The sequence below is a fragment of the Drosophila sechellia genome, chromosome 2L (genome assembly GCF_004382195.2).
Source record: "Drosophila sechellia strain sech25 chromosome 2L, ASM438219v1, whole genome shotgun sequence".
Lineage (NCBI taxonomy): Eukaryota > Metazoa > Arthropoda > Insecta > Diptera > Drosophilidae > Drosophila > Drosophila sechellia.
The window spans coordinates 18908594-18930904 of NC_045949.1; the positions used below are offsets into that span (position 1 = coordinate 18908594).

The 22311-nt window shown below is 43.9% G+C and overlaps 2 protein-coding genes across 2 annotated transcripts; one reads left to right on the plus strand and one right to left on the minus strand.

Moving 5' to 3' along the window:
* Positions 1–16881: 16881 nt before the first annotated feature.
* LOC6614665 lies at positions 16882–18397 on the minus strand. Its single transcript, XM_002039056.2, has 4 exons — positions 18100–18397; positions 17529–17983; positions 17184–17471; positions 16882–17128 (listed from the first exon to the last, which is right to left on the minus strand). Exons 1-4 carry the CDS (start codon positions 18210–18212, stop codon positions 16977–16979), a joined length of 1008 nt encoding a protein of 335 aa, XP_002039092.1. The 5' UTR covers positions 18213–18397; the 3' UTR covers positions 16882–16976.
* Positions 18398–18718: 321 nt separating this feature from the next.
* Positions 18719–20073, plus strand: LOC6614666. Its single transcript, XM_002039057.2, has 4 exons — positions 18719–18960; positions 19017–19471; positions 19525–19812; positions 19867–20073. The coding sequence occupies exons 1-4, from the start codon at positions 18848–18850 to the stop codon at positions 20004–20006; spliced, it is 996 nt and encodes a 331-aa protein (XP_002039093.1). The 5' UTR covers positions 18719–18847; the 3' UTR covers positions 20007–20073.
* The last annotated feature ends 2238 nt before the right edge of the window (positions 20074–22311 follow it).

Sequence of the window (22311 nt, forward strand, 5' to 3'; positions counted from 1 at the left end):
GCAATGTTTATTTATGCATTTTGTCGCGACGAATAAAATGATTCGTGAAACCCCAGTTGGCGTTGGTAATATCGCACCGTTTTTGGCTATTAGCGCCTAGGAAACCGACGAGTGTTGGAGGTGTTTTAGCTGAAAGCGAATGCAAATTAACAAACTGTTTAAATAGCAGATGGTGTCATGGTATCAACCATCCCCGTCGCCGTGATGCAAAGTCTGGGTTCGTGGCTAATTGAATTCCAGCGAAATATATTTTCGAAAATTTAACTGCGCCTTTTTGTTGCTCACCGAGAGCGGTGGAATCATTTTAAAGTCCAAATACTTGTTGCTAATTAATTGAGTTATTTTCAGAGCCCATTTTAATATCACGCAAGCTCTGCATAAAAATAAATGAGTTTAAATATATGCATGCGATATACGTAAACGTTATATTTGATCAAAAAATGTCAATTAAATGGCACTTTAATATTAAATTCATAAACGACAGCGAGTGTGTGTGGCATACATTGCCACATAAATTATTTAACATAAAACGGGGACGAGCAGAAAGTTTTGCAATTTCCCTGCCACGCCTCTCCCACACACATGCACCACACATACACAGTTGTTCTATAGATGCGCATAAATATAATGAAATTAAATTAAATGCATACGTTGCGCATACGCCACGTTAACTGTTGCTCCTCGGAGAACGCCCCCTACCGACCAGAAAGCGAGGTTCGAGTTGGTAGTAAACGTGTTAACGACCTCCCCGGCAAAAAGTTCTTGCCGGCTTGCCTTTTTGCCTTTGCCTTCTCGCATTTTTGGTTGCGTTGCAATTTCATAAAAATTAAATAGAAACACATTGCTGCGGCGAAGGGCGGGCGAAGCTGAATGGAAACGGGCGAATGTGGGCGTGGCAGCCATAGTTGCTCTCTGCCTGCCCGAAATTATGTACTTAATAACAGCTTCAACAACTTTGCTTTATGCGATGGCATTTATGAAAATGCAAACCCCTTTCAGCTGCTCTTTGTGTCGAGCCACTTGAAAAGTGCCAGTTTTCCATTGCACCCACGTGGGCAGGATTCCTGGGTCTCCTGGCTTCTGCTCCAGCTCCAACTCCTCCATTTCCCACGAGGGACTGGCGAGGAATGAGTAAGCATTGTGCTGGGTCGTTGAATGTTGGGCTGCGGCACTGCATCACGTGGAGCAGCTTTACCTGCTCGTTATTGAAATTTAAGTGCGTTGAATCGCTGAAAGTTATAACCATAAATTTGGCCAATACAAAAGTTAGAATGTAGCCAGTATGTGAATATTCGTAGCAAATATTTATGATACTAAAGCATTTTAGGCTTTTGTTAAGTTCTTTAAATCGATTTCCAACAAAGATAGTGCATATGAAGAATCAGATAACCTTTACTTTGTAATTAATCAGCATATTAATGGAATATATTTAATTTCATCTGCCGCTTATTAATGCTGTATCTTGAGTCGCATAGTTGTTTGAATTCGCCCCAACTCTTGTATATGAAATTACATTCCCAGCCAACATTCCTGCATTCATGGCCTCTAATGAGTTCAAAAGCCAACTGCTGCCAGTGGAGCCCCAAAGGCTGCAAAGAAGCCCCAAATATGAAGACATTCATTTGCATTAATTGATGTCAAATTGTTTCGCCTGAATGCCAGGAACTTTGTTTCGCAGGCCCGGAACTCCCAGACAGTGGAAAATACGAAATGGTTAGCCCCGAAATCGGCCCAAACATTTAAGCCAAACGTCTGACCATCGCAAATTGTTCGGGACAAAAGCGAGTTTCCCAGCCCCATCCTGCCATCCTGCCCATCCTGCCAATTCGCTCACGTCCTGCAGCTCAATGGGCCGCAAACTCATTGGAAATTATTTGTACGTCAAATGGCTAGCAATTCGATTCCTCATCTGGCGCTGGATGAGAGGCTAATGCCAAATGTTTGCCACATTAACTCGATTGGCCGACGTCCAGGGCCCAATTGTTGGCTGCATAATTACCAGGCGATGAACGTGAGTCGGAGAGCCATGGAAATTAAACTAAAGACGAGACAATTTGCTCGAGGTTTGGCCTTCAATGTCTTCATTTTCCCAGCTCCTCAGCTCCGCAAACCCTTCCCTTCATTCGTCTCGCTTAAGGAATGGGCTTGGGAGTGGGACAATCCAACGATTTCCGGCGGATTTCCGGCAGACAAATTCAGAGTTTGGTTCGTTGGCAGGGTTTTTCGGTCGCTTCAGCCCCAAAGTTTTTCGCATAGTAGTGCCCCCATCTATCCATCCATCTAGTGTCTGGGTGGAATTTCCTTGTTTACGAGCAAATAGTTGTTGTTATTTTAAGTTTTATTTTGTTGTTCCAAAGGCTCTTGAGCAGCCGTAAACTTTCAGGGCCCTCGCTCCTCGCACCGAAAGCGGAAATTAAGTTTTTCCAGAAAGAAGGAGAGCGCTTCAGTTGTTTCGCCTTGAACTCCACTGCTCGACGACTTCTTAGCCAGGGCGATAAGTGCGATTTTTGACGATTTCGTTTCGTCCTGATGAAGTGCCCACAACTACTTCTCTTCGACCATCTTCTTGTGGCATTTATTGTGCAAACAACGCGCAGGGAGCAAAAAGTTGTGGGCTGCTTGAGACATCAACTTGGTCATTCCCCAAGGAGCAGCTCCGATTGAGCTGCCACATCAGGTCCGGGTCCTCGTCCTCCATCTGCTCCTGCTCCTCCGGCAGTGGCCTTTCTCTGCGCCGGAACATCTTTGTGTAACTTTAATGAGTCGGGCGCACTGCGACTGAACTTGAAACTTACTTTGGAGTGTGCCCACTGCTCGGCGGCAACTGTAAACACAATTTGTAGAAGAGTTGCAGCTGGAAACAGTTCACTTGCCGACTTCCGACTGGCCTGTGGTTGGCCCTTAATTAATCAGAGGAAATCAGAGCACAAAGGTCACTGATTCAGATGAGCAGGAGCTGCAATCTTTGAGTGAATAGCTGAATAGCAGACCACTACTCAAGTGTGATTTAGCCAAAGCTCGCTTTCTGCTCAATTATTAAATTTAAAGATAATCCTGGAAACTGTATGTTTTTTAAACTATGGTTGGTCTGGATTTCCTCATTGATATGAAAAGTAACAAAATTCCTTAAAGATAGCACAATGCTTCATTCACCAGAAACTTTTGTTCGGCTTTCGCCGTGTTAGAGCTTATCGTTGCAGCTTTAAGCCTCCCGTTTTTCCGGCCCCATATTGAGTTTCCCTCTAAGCAATGGCCAACATACCAGCCCAGGGCCTTTAATGTACGAGGCGGAAAACGTTTGCTCCGTTTTGATTGTTGGCCATTTACATTTGCTTAATGTGGGCCGCTCATGGCGGCGCTAATGGAGTTACCAATAAGAATGCCAAATGAAGACCTTATCGCATTGTGCGGAGGGTCAAGGGTCGCGGGCTCAGCATCTGTCCATTAAAGCGATGCCGGCGATGGGCCATTAATTACGGCATGCTCCGTTGCCGGGGGAGCCGTATTCACCAGGAGGGATACGGGATCCGAATCGGGTGTGGGGGCTGCAGAGCCGCGGGGACAGTACAAATTGGCCTCGCGGCAGCGGCGGGATTCCCATGTCTGCAATTGCATTAAATGCGCAAATATTTTTCCGTTTTCCAGCTGCCGATTTTTATTCAATTTAACAATTTCATTTGATTTGCCCGCCGACTTTTGCACTTGTTTCGGCTGATTCGCTTCTTTTTGGCGAGTGCCATTGCGCCATCAGCAGTTTTGCGAGCTGGAAATAGGGAGCTGCATATTGGCCGGTGTCAATGGCTACACGCGTGAACAAGAATTTGGCAGCTGATTTGTTGATAGATGGAATTTCCCCGCTACTCCACCGACGTCCCACCCGTTTCCACCCGTGGAAAAGCCACCCAACGCCCATTGTCAGCGCCATTTACACGCTTCACTGGGCCCGGGAAAAGCAAGCCTAGAAAAGGAAAACTTTCGCACAAAGCGGAAAATTCTATCTGCCAGCGGACGGAGCATGCAAAAAGCAATGCGAACAGCAAACTAAATGAAGGACTGCTGCCCAGGACATGTGAGTAGACTTCAGGCCGGAACGATTACTATGCGTATCGAGGATATTATACCCATTAGTTAATTAGAAAATATTTAACTTATTGTTTAAGCAGCGTTGTTTAATGATGTGTCTAAACTTTTGCTACTCTCAAAAGCATATATAAGATGTTGTTAAATACTCCATGAATATGAGTTTCTAGCAAACAGGATATACTTTCCGATTACAGGGTACCACGCGGGCCGTGTAGATGGCAGGCAAATCGTCGTTCGTTACGTATTTTATGATGTTTTTCCTTTGCTCGCAGACAGTTGGACAGACAGAGCGACCGCCGAATAGAAGAAATGATTTTATTTTGCTGACTGTCGTCGTAACTGAAATTGCCTACTGCTAACTGCGGATGCTGATGCGGATGCGAGTGCGGATGCCACTGTCGGCGGCAGATGGAAGCTGCGGATGCGGTAAGCCCAGTGGGAAATTTGATGGGGCTGAAGGAAATTGTTAAAAAAGTACGAATGTTAGGGGAAGCTGCAGAGTTTTTCTGACACTATTGAAGCCTGGCATGTATTACACAACTTATTTATAAATAAACTATGTTTTCCCAGTTTTATTCAGTAGTCTCAACGCAGTTCCAGGCTTAAAACCCACTAATTGCCAATTGGAATTAATAAAACAATTATTCATTGGTTAAGTTAATTTTTTCGACGTCTTTGACCTACACCTCAGTTTATTTTTTATTACTTTGGCCGAACATCTATTTTGCTATAGGCTCTTATCGACAAAACCACAGACAAGTTTTGGAAGAATAATGATGAACAAAAAACAGCAAATGGGCAAGAAAATAATTTGGTTTTTCAATTTCTTAAGCTAGTTTGCATAGCCAGCAAGATGCCACTTCCGGATCCGGATAGCCCGTGGGTCCAGGGAAAAAAGGAATCGGGGATGCACATAGACATACATACAAAACTATGTCGCTTTTTACGTCAGCGAAAATTCAATTTGTTTTGGGCATATCAAAATGTTTTTGGTAGGGCGTGGTTGGTTTTTTTTTGGTTATTTTTCCTTTTTCGGCACTGGGCTTATTCGGTTGTGGGCTTTGGGGCTTTTTTCCCTGGGATCGGTCTCCTAAACGGTCAAATTCAAATTGAATTTATTCGCAGCGAATTTTCATTGCACGCAAAGCAAAATATGCAGGCAGGACATGGCGCACAGCATTCATATACATAAACCCGCATGTTTCCGATCCATCCGTAAATGCTACGAAAATAATTCGTTTTGATTTTATTTGCATTGCTTTGATGGTTTTGGGCGGCGCACCGAAAGTTTTCGCATCTGTCCATTTGAATTAAATCGTCAGGGGTGTTGGTCTACCGAATAGACCTCCATTTCATAGTTCGGGCCTGTATTCATAATGCGCTTAATGTTGGGGAAAAATTTGAACTTTCGGGTGGAGCAGATAAAACGGATTGTGCCAAAATGTCGCAATAAATGTTTGATAAATACTTAAACTGCTATATTTATTAGTTGAATAAAAGCGTCGAATAGATGTTCCTAATTATACTTCAAACTTTTCCAGCCGACAACTCATAAACACTCCATCCATCATCGGTGCGGCGAACATATCGTATTTCCGAATAGAAAACCACATGCAGTCCCCGGAAACCCTTTGCCAAATGAACAGGCTCGTGTCTTTATGGGTCATGAAAACAGACAGGAACATCTGCTGCTAGGAGAGAGCTGTAAAAACCTATTAGCAGTCTAAAATTATTTACGATTTGCCGCCGCGTAATTTACGAGTCTGTCGAAGCGGACCAGAAATGAACTCGCAACCGCTTCACGAACGTTTTATGGTTGTTCGTTCAAAGTTAAACTACCATCCTTAAAAAAGAGCGGGCGACTAATTGAAATATATATTTTTATACGTTTATGGGCCGCGAGCACGTTCGCCGCCCAAGGATCAGCGGCAAGGACACCAAGGATGGGGTTTGAGCTCGACTTCGGGTCCGGGTTCGGGTAATGTGTCACCAGAGGGTGACTAATGCTGAAGTCCTCGCACTTGGGCTTGTTATTTTTTGTTACCTCACCATATGGCAGTTGACTTTTACGACGGCCATCCAACCCATTGCCATTGCCGCTCTCTGCCCTCCGCCCTCCTCATTCCTCAATCTCAATCCTCATTTCGCAAAAAGTTTCTCCGGCAAGCCAGTCGCTGTCCTCTAATTTATGCGTCTCGTCCTTGCCCAATTTGTGCGCAGATGGGTATGGTAGCATCTCAAGTTCTGCAAGTTTTTACAGCCACGAAGGAGATTCATTAACAGGAAAAGCGTCGAAAAGGACGAAAAACTAGTCCTTCCTGCTAGTCGCTCGCATATGAGCAACGACCCAATTTTATGATTAGTTGGACTGACTTGCGCACCAGTCTCGACCGTCATTTATTTCGAAAACCCCTTTGCATACTTCGTCACTTTGTAGCCGTCTGAATTCTACATTTTGAGTGTCCCTAGCTGGGGCGAGGACCATTAATCAAATCCACGTCCATTTTATGATGCATTTTTAATTCAATTTCAGTCGGACTCGAAGGGGACGTGGAGCGGAGGAGACCAGCTAATGGCTTCACAATGCGGCGCTGGAGGCGTGGCACTTAATCGAATTCACCATGTTGTTCACGCGAATGAGAGTCCGCGCTTTTACTTACTTTGCGTCAATATTTGATTTGGCATTTCTCACATTTACGGAGGCGCCAACGGCAACAGCAATTAAAGTTTGGACCGGGGTATGGGGGAAAACTGCTTTTCGACGTCTCCCGTGGCGGATTTTCAATGGAGCAGTAGGACAAACAGTTTCACCCCCACTTCCGGGCCCCAGGTAAACTCAATTTTCTCTCCAATTTCTCGCAATTTGAGTGCGAAAAGTAAATGCCCATTTAATTTTAATTTCAATTACTTAAAAAACTTGCGGAAGGACGAAAAAGACATGTCCACAACAGCTCACTTGGCTGGGTTACACATGAGGATCTGCCTGAGGAGCCCCAACAAAGCAAATTTTTCAGCCAAAACTCAATTTATTTCGGTAATAAGACAGAATAATGAGGGTCATTTGACATAAATAATGTGGCCCAAAAAGGAGCAACTTCGGTGGGAATATGTTTGGGAGTCCTTCCAGTTTCCTGTGTTTGTTAGCTTAGATTGACAAATTTTTCGTGTACCCACCCAAATCAATTTTCGGAGAACGGGTCACAGAAATAAATGGATATGTGAAAATTTATTTTCGCATTTATTTTTATTTTATTTATTTATATTGCGCAAAATCCATATTACATTTCAAAAGTTCCACTCAATTATTGTAACAGCGTTTTTTTACCACTGGTGATTTCCTTACGGTTTGCATTGATTTTTCAATTCCACTGAGTCCCCTTAAAGTTCTTAAAGCTAATGTTCGCTCTCCAAACATAATCAGCTACTTGAACAGATGTGCAGCCAAGCAAACGACCCCACCACCAGGCCCCCCAATCCCAGTCTGCCCATTTTGATTGAGAGCTCCTCGTCCTGCGGCGCTGTAAAATATTACGCATACGCCACGCCCGCATGCCACGCCCTATCGTAGACAACGTCTATCATACAATTCGCCAATTTTCATTCAAATAAAATCAGCGAGCAGGGCGAACAGAAAAACTGAACGCAAACGGGTGGGTGGCGGGTGAATGGTGGTCCAAGGGAAGGTACGTACATATAAGGAAAAACGGGCGAGAATTTCCAACATCAATGGGAAATGCGCAATAAAAAGCGTCTATAAAAATCGGCTATACCCACACGATATGCAATATGGATGCCCGTAGACTACGTGGACCGTCATCAGGATCTGATACTCACTGTGGCCATAGTTGATTTCATGGGGGAGAACACAAAAAACAGAAAAAACACACACAAGAACCGTAAATGGTGCACTTCGTTTAATTTTTAATTCCGCTCGGCATTATCCTTGATTTATTTTATAGGCGCCATCGTCAACGGTGTATTCAACAATTATGATACCGGGCAGTGGGTGCGTAGGGGAAAATCACAGCAGCTGAGGCAAAAACGGAACATAAATGTAAAAAAGACACGTGTGGAATGAAAGCCAATGCTACAATCCGTGCTGCAGGCCATCGGGATCGTTAGCCATTTTTATTATACTCGTTACTCGTAGATTATAACGGTATATTCGATTCGTTGAAAAGTATGTAACGGCTATAAGAACGCCATATAGAGTATACATATTCCTGAAATCTCTAGTTAATCCTGTCCGTATGACTGTCCGTATGTCCGTCCGTAAGTGCTAATGCACAAACTTTTAAAATTGTAGATGGTACCTCGCTTTCTTCATCAATAACTATGGTTTGAATCGAACCCTTCAATAAAATTTTGATCTTATGTGAACTTTAGGAAACATTCGTATAGTATAGGGTAACTGATAGTCGATGTACACGACTGTTGCGCTTCCTCTTGGTTTTATAGACTTTTTTTTTGGTCTGTTGTTGCCGTTTGTATTTGCTTATAGCGCATTTGTGGCCATGTCTGATTAACTGTAAATTCAATTTTTTCAATACCAATCTCTACTTAATCGAAGAGATTCAATTGCCATCCACTATCATATTTTCTGCCATTTTGCCGCACAGCCCACCGAAATGAAACGAATTTTTAATAAGATTCTGGATATTTCGCCAACAGTTTTCGCTTTTAAGAAATTATCCTGATTGAATGAAAGAACCAATGCCGTCGGTACTCGGAATTGGTAATATCGCCAGTAAATTTACACAACAAATTAACACCAAATATTTATACATTAAATTCGGAATTTTCCACATGGCCAATGGCTATTGCCACCGATTGGCTTGGTCTCTGCTGAATTGTAATTTCATTAAGCGGAAAGGATAATAATGAAAAGCTATGGTAATATTAATTTGCAGCAAGCTCTTAATATATGTGGGAAATGAACCAGATCAGCGAACTAAAATGATCGATAACACAGAGAGCAAGAGAGTAACGAGCAGTGGCAACGCTTATTAACGGAAAGAACAAAAAGAGGACTTCGAGTAGAATGGTGAACGAGAGCAGTCGCAAGTTTTTCATTATTTATTATAAATTATAATAAGCGAGAACTATTGTCATCAAAAAATATAAAGTGTACTATAACCAATTGTCATTAAACAATAAAGTAACACATTATAATAGAAACTTGCTACATATATATTAAAAGCAGCGACTCTTAAAGTTCTTTCGGTAACTTTGCCACCGCGAAACCCACGACTTAAGAGTTTTCCATCGTTAGAAGAAAACTTGTATAATTTCGCGGCGAAAAACTTTCTCTGACTCCGGCAATTTACCGTCAATTTACAAAATTCGATAAATTTGATGGCGTCACCTAACTAGGGCAGCATCCTCAACTCACTCAGGTTAAGAATTTCCCCTTATCGATCCCAATTGCCGCGGGCCAGGAGCAAGGTGAGCCTATGGAAATGGCTGCCTCGATAAGAGGGAAATGCGCACAGTAGGCAAAGTGGGATAGGGTGGGGGAAAAATTAAGAGTTCCCCCGCCCAGGCGCCCCAAGCGCCTTTGAAGTTCTGGCGAGGAATAGATAACGCAGACAAAGGCTGCCAACAATCCCTTTATTTCCCGATAACACAGCCACCGCAAATTCACAGCCCGGGAAAAGGCGGAAAAAGCGAGAATGTCTTTTGTATGCGCAGTTGCATTTTAAAATTGTTCAATCATAATTAATGCAAGTTTGCAATTAAAAGCATTGCATTCAAATTATGTTGATGACGTTGGCCGCCTGGCGAGGAGGACATGGACGTGGACGTGGTCAGAGCGGCAGATAACCGGATGTAGTCCATGCAAACCAACTGAACCAACTGTGAGCAGAGCCGCCATTGGGGACCAGTGGCGTGGTTTGGAAAAGTCTGAAGCGTGGAAAGTCCTCTTGTGCAATCTGAATAGTTGCGATTCAATGCGTTTAATAATTAACAGTATACAAGCCATTAAAATGCCGCACTGCTTCAGAGAAGGCTTTATGGAAAATTAATATGCATTGTAAGGATTTATGAGCTCTAATAAGGTTAAATAAACCCTAGGTAAATATTAAGTTTCGAACTAAGTTCTAATTCCTATAATGCTCCTTGGCTGCACGCCCATGGGCTGTTGCATTATTGGCCGTGCGGTCGGATGCTGCGCCTTTTGTTTGCCTCTCTATATAGCAACTACGACGAGCCACTAGAGCAACAACAGAAACTACTACAACAACTGTATTGCATTTGCAGGAGCAGTGCGAGCCGACAGCATTTCCTTTTTATGATGGCCGCATTTTAATTGAAACTGTTTTTGCAAATTTATGAAGCGCATAACTTTAAATGGCACTAAAGTTAATTTCAATGCGGTTGCCTCAGACAAAAGGGCCGACTTTTCAGTGTGTACACATGCGAGTATATACGTATACATATACATGTGCATTTATATACACGCCCGAAGGCGGTGGCTGCAGGGAAACGAGGGCGTGGCTGTGGTTTTCCCGCCTGTGCACACAGAGTCGAAATAAAGAGAACGGAAAGTGTACTTACTGGCCGACATAAGCTCAATGTTACGCAACAGAGCGCCGGGCACTCGTAGCAGTGAGAAGTGCGTAGAAGGGCCCATTTTAAGGCTGTGGTATCGAAACGGTGTCAAAATGCAATCAGAGTTCAACGACCCAATCTGGGGCAGTTAAGCTGGGAAAATAAATGGCCTATAAGTGTCAGTGGTTTGAAAATGAATTAAAGGACTTAACAACTGCCGCATTACAGAGCGCACGACAGGCACAATAATGAACAATATGAAATGAGTGCGGACTATTATTGCGGCAAAAATTAATGAATTTAAATGCTATTTTTATCGATGTAAAATTCATAATTACGCGGCCATTGTCAATGCACTTATTGCCTTACTTCACAGCATGTCCGACAACACAGCAGCAACAACTACAAATTTATCAACAAATTATTTATGAAGTGTTTACAAAGTGCGGGGTGGCTGGATACTGCCTACTGGATATTGGATGCTGGATACCCCGCCTTCTGCTGCCCTAACCACCTTCCACTCAATTAGCAATCCCATTTGAGCTCACTGACCCAAAAGAGCGAAATGCAACTGACAGTTGATAAGCATTGTATATGGTAGGTAGGTAGCGGGCTCACCCACAACCCGTTTCACAACGACCATGTAGAGCACCGCCCAGTTCAGCCACATCAAATTGGCCTAAATGATAGCGCTTGTTGGCGGGAAGCAGAAATCAATTCGAAATATTGAAAACTCCAAATGCCCCACCAGCCGCAGAGGCACTTAGTCCGATCCACATAAATTTATAGCATCCGCCTACTGTGCCATGCCGCGTCTAATTACCGTAATGAGTTTTGCGATTTGTGTATTTGCGGAATTTTCTTTTTTGTTCGGCAAGCTGGGAAACTCCAGAACGTATTTCTATGGGTTCAAATTTGAAATTTATGAGCCAACGCCAGCAAACTTTTACCAACCAGCCAGCTGCCAAAGAAGTGAGGAGGTGACTCCACAACTTTTACTTAATGGGAAAGTGAATATTAAAGTGGCGCCTGATGAGTAGACCTAGGGTGTTAGTCTGTTTTTAATTTTCGGCACAATTTGGAAAAGTGTTTTATTGCGGCATTATTCACTGAATATAAATTTGGCTGACATTGAGTAGTTTTAATAAAATTTTAAATGGGAAACTGACAAAAGTAGGGTAACGCGGAAAATTAATATGCCAGCAATTTAGTACGATGCTGTAAACATTGATTTTAGTTTCATAATTTTTTCATAATTTCATATTATTTAGGTATCTGTACAGGTATAAATTTGTATATCAGTCCGCGGTATAAATTAGCTCATCAGGACACCTCGTACTAGCGTCGTTTTAATTAATGCTCTCTTAAGATTGATTTGCGGAGTGATTTCCGAACTTTAGGCACTTCAACAGATCCCAGCTCATGGCCAATTATTCGGGGAAAGCCACAGCCAGCTCAAATGCAAAGCCATTTAATGGCCCCCGGCTGTTCACGGTCCAAACTATTTTCCAATTATGCACAGCTTCCGCTGGTGGACACACACCTTTGTCAGGGCCCCTTATCGTTGCCCTTTGGCTTGTTGTGGTGCCCACATCAAAGTCGTGGGGTGTCAGCAGGATATCATCTCCAGCGGAGGCGCCTCAAATGCTACGGACTCGGGCGTGTGAGTGGGCGGTGGGCTGTGGAGAGGGCTTATAATGCGTGTCGATAATATTGACAGGGTGTAATTTTGATTGCCACGCCCCGCCCTAATCAAGAGTGCCTGTGGAATCTGTCGTGTGACTAATTGCCGCTTAACGGCCAATCTGTTCGAGGGGCCTGATCTCTGGCTGGACATTTGGGCAATTTGCAAGCACTGAATAAATTCCAGGTGCGGAGTGCGCAGTACATTTCAAATGGGGTTTTAAATAAGGTCTAGTAATTGGTCAAAATCAAAATGTTTTCGAACTTCTCGGCTGTAACGGTAACATCTGCTGTGGCTTTAATTGCTTCAACAAATTCCTTAAATTTAAGCTCGCATTTTAAGTTAACATTGTTAGAACCAACTTGAGAACCTTTGTTGTTGACCCACCCAGTTCCAAGCGGGATTAGGACTTGTTGTCTGCGGATCCCCATCGAATTTTCCAGGGAATAAAATGCACAGACACCAAATTAATTTCCTGTGGCTGGCCCCAGTGGGAAAAGGCCACAATGGCCGGAAACCCTGCGTATGTGTAATGCGTCTCATGTTGCTACCTAGATGGGCAGCTCACCTAGGCCATGGCGAACAATATACAGCAGAGGCGTAATTAAATTCAGCCATTGTTGGATCTTGGAGATAGAGCACTAGCCGTAGTCCGGGCTGAGCCGAACTAAGCCGATTGGGTGCCGTTTCCCCCAGCTGCAACGTGGCGTATACGCAACGATAGCTGAAATAATAGCATTAGCCGCCGCAGTAGTTGATTTTTATGCAACATTTTAATAAACTGCAATGTCGGAGCCGAGATAAGGAAACTGCTCTCTAGACCTTTCCAGCTGAGTTCTGCATTAGCCACGAAAGTTCTTCTACACGCGGCCAATAGCGAGTGCAATCTATGCCAGCAATTGACAAACTTATTAAAAGTTTATCTTTATGCCACAGTTGGGAATACATCAATACATCATCCGAAACATGGTTCATTTGCCTGACCAAAATAAAAATGGCGAAAAGTCACAGAACATTAACTTGAACTATGACAAACTTTTGACTTTGACAAAGATGCCAGCAACCGAAAATCCACCCGGTTTCGCATCATCTTCCTCCGAGAAACCGAGAGCAGCTCGACTGCTCCGCAGGCGAGACTTTGCCAGCCAAAGTTTTTCAAAGCTATTTTTGACTGCGGTCAACTAAACACACACAAAGTAGATGGACCCAAAAGGCAGGGAAGGGAAAGGCAATGAAATGAAAGGAAGGGAAACCCCAAACAAAACTGTCGGCAAAGACGAACTTCATCTTGATGCGGTCGGATTCAATTAGATGTCGCCAGACCGAAACCGAAAAGGAAACCTTAACCGAAAACCTGGCTCAATTCAAGTTTTAAAGTTATATTTGGGCGGCCACAAGATAGTGACTGAAGAAAAACAGGGTATACCCTTCATAGGTACTATAATACTATATAATCTGACTATTGATTGTGTATTCCCTTTATAAATGATCCAGAATTTCTTAAGCTACAAAATTTAGAGACCTATTTAGACTCATTTAGATCACAGTCCTCGGAAAGAGTATACCTACCCATGAAAGGGTAAAAGGCGGCACGTAGAAACTAAAAGTCAAGTCGGTTTTGATTAGAAGGCGTTTCCAGCTCCATAAACCGGCAGGAGACGGGACTGACGTGCCTGACTTAGACAGCGGTCAGTTTAGTGTAGGAAGAAGGAAAAAACGCCCAAATTACATCCTCGACGGCCACTGTGCATTTTGCATTTTGCAGTTTTCAGTTTGCATTTTACATTTGCCCATTTGCATTTGCATGGCCGGTGCCACAAACTGGCCCGAGGCGACGTCATCGACATCGACATCGCCGTCGTGGCGCATTATTAAAGATGCATAGCTTGAAATATTCAATCAAGTAGACGGCGGTGGTGCGGCGGTTCAGGGGTTGTGGGGTTCGGTGGTCGGGTGGCTGGGTGGCTCAGTGGTTCGGGGGCGGATATGGAGCCACAAAATTGGCAGCGCCATCGTCGGTGTGTTGATTTATGCAACATTGACGTTGACGCTGCAAAGTCACATTTGGCTGGTGGTCGAAAGCTGTTTGGGCTGGGCTCGAACTCAGCTCCGGCTTGGATTTGGTTCTGGTCTGGTCGGGTCGGGTATGGTCTGCTTTGGGCCACATAAGCAAATATTTTGTGGCTATGGTAGCTGGCTAGCTGGTATATTGTGTATGGCGCATATACACACATGTGTCTATACATCCTGCAGGCATTCAAATTATATTGCATGTTGTATGTCCTCCGCTGTATCGCACAGGAGTCCAGCTCGAATGGCTATTTCCAGTCCCACGCCACAAGGAGAAGGACGAGGAGTGGGCTCCAAGACTTCCCGAATGTCACCCGTGTGCTGGAGAGTGTGTGCGTGTGTAGCAGTTAATTTGTTATTCAAATTTGTGTGTTATATATTGTTATTACAATGGAAATCGTTGGTCAGGAGCAGCTCACTTGTTCTGGCCGACGGGCACAGCAAAGGTTAAGGCGACTTGGACAGGGTCAATAGTTTCGTTTGGCATTGAGGAGCTTGCCCGATGGAGACCAACAAATTGATGATTTCTGTATTATTTATCATTAGTCTATTATGGTGTTTGGCTCGAGATACGAAATAGGATTACATACAGAATTTAAAAGAACCTGTCCTATTGGTTTTGTTAATTATACTTTGCAAGTTCATCATCAAATATAGTCGAAATGCATTCATGCATATATTAGTTGCAAGTCTCATCTTTCCCCACTTATTTATGAGGTTTCTATCGCAACAGAAATAAATTTTCAATTGATTTGTTTGAAATCAAGTTGCGTGATTAATCCGCAATTTATGCTATCTGTATTCATATAACAAGCATTTACCGAACAGTCGGACCCATTAATTAGTTCCCCGGGCAAGTGGAGTTGGTGGCCCCAACTCCCGATGTGCCATTCATTCACCTTGACACCTGGAAGAAAAAACGCCCGAACGGAGGAAACCCTAGAAGAGTTTAAGGGCCAACAACTATCGAGGATTAAGGCTTAACCGTCTGGTCAAGCGTCTGGCCGGTTCCTCCTCCCCCGAATCGGATTCTTTGGGCGCGGATGGGGTCTGCTGGTTGTCGTCTGGTCGGGTAAGCCTCGAGGGGAATATGCGACTGCTAAGCGGATTAGTTTAGTGACGTGCTGCTCAATGGGGAAACAAACGGGTGGGGCAAATTGAAAATAGAAAGAAGTGGGAGCGAGGAACGTGCAATGATATCCAATCATAATTATAGAGTCCAACGCCTCGAGTCCATGAAATTTACACAACAAAAGGTGGCCGCGACATTTCCAGCTGTCAGCATTAATTAAAATGTTTCCATACATCACCTCGTCCGACTTCTTACACCTTCTTTTTTTTCGGCAATCCAATCCGAAGCCCCAAAGAGCAGCCAGAGCGGAAATGTCACCAGCGGGCACCGGGAAACCAAAACACGACTAGAAGTCGACATGGCATAAAGATGTCAGAGAAACCGAACGGGTTGGGGTATTAAAAACATCTTCTGGATCGCATATGCGTATGGATGTTTTCAAACTTATTTCTGGCCGCCCGATAATTTGTGGTGCTGATTAATTTTTGCCACTCCTACTGAAGGAATGGAAACTTTAAGCAGATTCAAATGTTTAAACCAATTATTGGGTCAAATGGTTGTACTAGCACATGCATAATTAACACGGTGACATCTAAAAACTGTTTGATCGAAATAGTTTTATGCATTTTCGCATCAATTATTGAAGCTGAATCTGTCAGTTAGCCGGCATTAAAGTTGCATTGCCGCAAAAGTGTTGAGCCCAAACCCTACTTGTGCATTTGCTGAAAGAGCGGAGGTCGTGTCAAGAGTTCGACAGGTTAAACGACGAATCGAGACTCCTGTCAATAAATAATTGAAAATCAGAGCCGCCGGCCGAATGCTTGACTATTGTTTTTTGTCACCGTCTCTTTTCGGTGGTAATTAAAAAAGTTTTTCCCTGCTGAAAAATAGCAAGAAAATTTTCAATTGACCAGCGAGCCGGTTTTTTAGACCGGCTAATTGTCATGCAGAGCAGTGGTAGGAGGAACATTGCCCGGGCTGACGTAATTAAAAAGCCGTCAAGCGAAGTTGGCGCAGTTAGCGCTAAATGTCGTCCAGTTGATGCACAGACTCCGGAGCTTAAGTACTGGCCTTCCATTCCGCCTGCAGATCTCTAATTAAATAAGCCAGTGTCACATTTGTCTTGAGTGCCCGACAATTCGGTGACTTATGATGACTGCAGAGCAGGACGCGACGAAAGCCGCTCCAGGACCCCAATTCGGACCCCCCTCTTGGACATTTGGGGCATTGAGGAGCAGCGGAGAAGATTTATGAGGTAAAAGCAATTAGAAAGTGGCATTAACAACCGAATGCAGAGCTCAACACAATTAACAATTGCTACGAACTGCAGGCTAAGAGCAACGAACCATCACACAAAGCACTCCTTTCTATAGAATCTATAGAAGTCCAGGGTAAGGGGTTCCTTTAAAACAAACAAACGTTTTCAGAGTTTTGCTTTTAATAAGCTTTTATAGTTGTAATGGTTGTGAGGTGTGCCTAGTCTTCCTTATGAAGACTTTGAATTTTCATATCCAATTAGCACAGCGATTTATCTCTGGCTTCCTCGTGCTTTATGGAGGGATCAGATGATTCGATTTCCTTTACAACGCCAGTTAATATTTCCACTTCGCCCATGATGGAATCCAACACCTTGTCCAAGTCGCCGCGAGCAGGGAAGGAATGTACATCTAAAATAATAAAATTAATAAATTTATTAATAATTAGCAAGATTTTTTTACTAACCTCTTCGCCGCAGAAGGATTCGGTGAAGGTTGGTAATCGCATCTATTGTGCGCTCCTTGTCCATGTAGCAGTTGTTGATGGCGTCCTTGGTCTTGGCCAGGATCTTCTCCCACCTGAGGCACTGGACCCTGGACTCGTTGTAGGATCGTTCCAGTTTGGCCAGATCGTTCTTTAGACCCAGCACAGTTAGAGCCGCATCATTTGTGATCTGCACCATACGCTGCCGCATGCTCTCGATGTCCTGGAGCTTTTGATGCTCCAACTTGTTGATTTCCACTTGAGCCAGCACTGTAGAACAAAAAAGATTTATAACTTAATTTCATTTTATTCCTTAGCAGTGCTCACTCAGCGCATCACAGCGATCGGTGCAGTCCTTTGGCGACACGAATATGTCGGATACCTTCACCACCTCGTCGAGCACCTTTTCGTAGGGCTGGAACTCCTGCACGGTGGCCTTGAGAGCCTCCCGAAAGGCCTTGAGTTCGCCGATCGAGTCCTTGAAGCTCTCAATGCCCTCGCCGAGCTCCTTGTGGTTGAGCGTCTCCGCTTGGGCGGTCTTCTCGGCCACTCTCTTCTTGTCCGCACAGTCCTTGATGAAGCTGTTCACCTCGATGAAGCGCCGCCTCAGCCGCTCCTGGATCTTGTACATGTTCCTCACCCGGGCGGAGTTCAGCTTGGTCTGCCGCTTGGCACTGGTCAGCATCTCGTCCTGCAGCTTGAGCATGGCTTCGTGCTCGCGGAGATTGTTCACATATATTAGTTCGATGGAGTCGCCGGCGGAGTCCGAGTTGGGTGGAATTCTAAAGGAATGTACGAATAGGTCAAATAATTGATACCAAATAGAAACATCCTTATCCTGCACCACCAGTGGGTACTTCTCTTTCAGCCTTTTTTCAGTATGGGATTCACTACTTACACGAAGAATTTGTTCTGCTGCTTAGAGCTGATATAGTCCCCCACGGCATCCTCCGGCCGCAGGTCCAGATTTCCCAGGACATCTAGTTTCTTGGTGGGCTTCACGCGGGGCATCTTGGATCCCTTTGCCGAAAGTAAAAGCTCAAGTGTAAGTTTTTGTTATTTTTTTTTTTTTATTTTTTTGCTTTGGTTACCGCGATACAGCGCGGATTGTGCGTTTTGTAGTAGTTGGTGTGTGTGTGCTGTGTGCTTACTTTTCAGAGTGTGTTATTGTTTTGTAATAAAAATTAACAAGACCTACTTGGAACATGATTTTTATTTGGGTGACACATAAAAACACTTGGTTGCCAGGAGGTTCTTTTATTACCGTGGCAATGGTTGAGAAGGTGTAACCAGTTCTGTGTCATGGTAACTGCACAGTTTGGTTTCTTTCGAAAAAACAAAATAGGAAACTTCTTCGGCGAGCCGAATCTTTGATACTTTTGATGATGATTAATTTATAAGCAAAAATCGTGGAACTATGATATCTTTTCAATTGTTTTTACTTGATTTACCGACAGGTCGTACTTATAAAGATGATAAATATGTGAATTTATAAATATATTTTACTAAACCCAACATTTTTTTAATACTATATCCTTGATTGTGCTGTCTGCCCAAATACAAGTAGAACTTCTCATCACACATCGTTCTTCTATAGATTCCCACATATCAATATATTTTAAAAGATTATATTTTAATAGGACAAGATGCCGCGACGTAAGCCCACCATTAAGACCGATGTGATCGGCGACCTGGACCTCAATCCAGAGGTCGCCATCGATGACTATCGCGTCTCTCGCCAGCAGGATCAATTCTTCGTGTAAGCTAAGAGTGCAAATATGTCAGTTAACCATTATCATAACTTGGATGGTCTAGGAAACCACCCAATTGGGATTCTGCCGGGGATAACATCGAGATGCTGTACATAGCCAATCTCCGGGAGTACGACGCCATGAAGCAGGTTCAGATCCAGCTCCTCAAAGATGCCAAGCGGCAAGCCGCATTGAATGTGCAGCGCATTCGCAAGATGTACAAGATTCAGGAGCGCCTGCGCAAACGCTTCGTCGAGGTGAATGGATTCATCAAGGATTGTGCGGACAAGAAGCGCAGTGCGGATAAGTCGATTCGCGAGGAGACCGTTCTCCACGCGGAGGTCACCAAGGAGATAGACGAGTTCAAGACCTCCATTGCCGAGCTGAGCACCTTTCGCAATGCGCTCAAGGCCACGGTGGCCCAGTTTCAGCCTTACGAGAGGGTCCTGGAGGAGGTGGTCAAGGTGTCGGACATCTTCATCTCATCGAAGGACTGCATTGATCGATGTGACGCTCTAAGTGGGTTCTCCACACCTCCTGTAATATCCATTGTAATGTTGTTTCTTGTGCAGTGCTGGCCCAGGTGGAGATCAATAAGCTGGAGAGCCAGAAGCTCAACGAGATCGAGGAGATGCGCCAGCGAATGGTTCAGATCACCAGCGATGCGGCCTTGACAGTTTTGGGCCTCAAAAACGATCTGGCCCGTTTGGATCGTTCCTATGTCAGCTCGCGTTCCACTTGCCTCAAGTGGGAAAAGATACTAAGTGCTTGCAAGGACACCACGTCGCTTTACAACCTGGACAAAGAGCGCATGTTCGATGGCATTCAGATCCTGTACCGCATGCTCTGCAAGCGTCGAGGTATGTCCTTGATATCCTTTGACGTTAGCTAATGTACCAACTCCACACCCGCAGACATTGTTCCCAGCTACCACAGCTATGAGATCGATAAAATCATGAGCTTCATCATGCGCGAAATGAGTCTTCTTTCATCGGTCCTCCAGGAATTGGAGTCCAATAAAGGCGATAAGGTCGGCGCTGGACGTATGTGCTAGCCGGAATATATAATATTTTTCAAGGAGCATGAATAAATAAATAAATAATTTTGAATCCTTTAAGTAATGGAACGAAGTTCAAATGGCTTTTGCTTATTTCCGTTTGGGTTATTTTTACTGCAAATATTTTGAAAAATTCGCAGAAATCAGAGATTAGAAGGGTTGTATCGAGGGAATACATGTAACAAGCAAATCGTACGACTTGATTTATGAGCTCCAAACTGATTAGGCTTTTTGTTTGAACCGAGCTTCCTTACATCCTCTCAGATTTACTCCCATCCCTAAGAACTTAAATGGGCGCTCCACCTTCAGCTTTATGGCACCCATAACATTTGTCTAACCCCGAAACCTTGCCAGTCCCCCCAAAAAAAAAACTAGAGAGCCCACAACATTCGGTTGAGCATTGTTGTTTCGTTCCCAAAAGAAAATCAAATGGAATCCGATAAAAAGGAAATGCATTCGAGGACTGAGATACCAGAGGCTGGACAACTTTCAAGTGGCACACGAACTTCAAATCAGGGAGGGACAAAGCGATGGGCAGGAAAATAAAGTTGGCAAATCGAATCTGCGACATCTTTCCATTCAATTGCCAATTGGATTCTATGGCCCAGGGATAATCTAACTTAAGCGCAGATAATTCTTTTATGCGAACATTTTGATTTCTGTCCTCGCATTTACAACAACGTTGGCCCGAATGGAACTACCAACTAATTTTTGTGCCAGAGAACCGTTGCCACGCCCCCGCTCCGCTCCAGCTACCGCCCCCACGTACGCCCACCCAGGGCACTGAGTTGAGTCGCCAGCTGAGGCGTGGCACTTGTCTCTTATTCAATTTGCTTTATTTGATTTGCGATTTTTGCTGATATCAGCCCGAAGGGAAACTCCCAGGACTCCCGACAGGACACTCGGCGATAGACCTAGGCCAAAAATCAAATCAAACGGAAAGCAAACTAAAATGCACAGACATTTATTTCGAGCAAGAATAAAAAACAAAAAGAAGTGGTAAGACGGAGCGAGAGAAATCGAAGTAGTTGGGCAAAATAAACATTTGGTTTATTTAAATGGACCGTATGGATGGCCCACAAGTTGGCCCACAGCCCCCGGCATTCATTTTTTGTACATTTCGGATTTTACTTTTGAGTGCGACAGCAATTACATTAAATTGCTTGGCGGCATGGGGCTGGCTCTTAGGAAAATCAAGCAAGCACTTTAGATTTGTTGCCTGCAATTTAAATAATTGAGTAACGCATTCTATGAGCGCTTAGATTTGAGTTATTGAAGTGCCTGGCATTAAAATGAATCTTTTAGATAAATGAGCAGCAGCCTTCTGCGAATTTATTCATCGCAGATACCAATTCATTCTGTCCTGTTCGTATGAACAATAAAGCCTAATGGCATTCCCAGCTAATCCCTTAATTGCATTACAATTAACTGTCTGCGAATTAAATAATATTGCCGGCAATGCGGTGTAGGTGAAACGAGGCCACGCAGATGCGAGGGTGGCTTGAGCACTTGTTGAGATACTTTCAGTTTCGCAATGGAGCTTTAGAATTGTTTCGCACAGTTGTTGCTCCAATTACTTCCAACTTTTCAGATAAACTATGCGCTTTGAGTGTCAAACTGCAATGTGATGTAGGATTTGCACATGAAATGGGGCAAAGCATATTTCAGAATCCCATTTTTACACATTCTACTACCTCAACTTTTGAATTTCCTTATTCAAATTCAAAACTTAAACCTTCTCTCACAAGTGAATACATTTACATTAGGTTCCCTTACTGGAAAATCGTTTTGTTATCAATCCACATTACTATTTCACTTGAATTCTAACAAATTCTTTCCTTTAAAACTAAACGGATATTCCTGTTAAAAGCAGAGAACTATTAGCAAGGGAAAACTACCTTTCCGCCTCCGCAATTATCCTTTTCGAAAGTTCTGCAGCTTCTTGGCGCTTTTGCTGCCATTTGCTTTTTTCCCGCTTAGTAGACGAAACACTTAATTTAACTTTACAAGTTCTTAATGTGACGGCCAGACAGAAAAGTTGGGCGGCGGAGGACGAAAGGCTGCCCACTTGTATGGGACACTGGCGACAAATAGCAATTAGAGAAACAATGCCTGCAAAATGCACGACTGGCAGGCCGAAAGGCGCAGACGAAATAGGCGCAATTAAAGGACACTTTGCGAGGACAACTCGAAGCGAGGACTTTAAGTCGAAGCGAGCACATCCTGCCGGTAGCTGCAATAAATGTCAAGCGATTATCCGGCACAACAAAGGCAGGCTCAGCAGTCAAAGGAGCAACCAGTC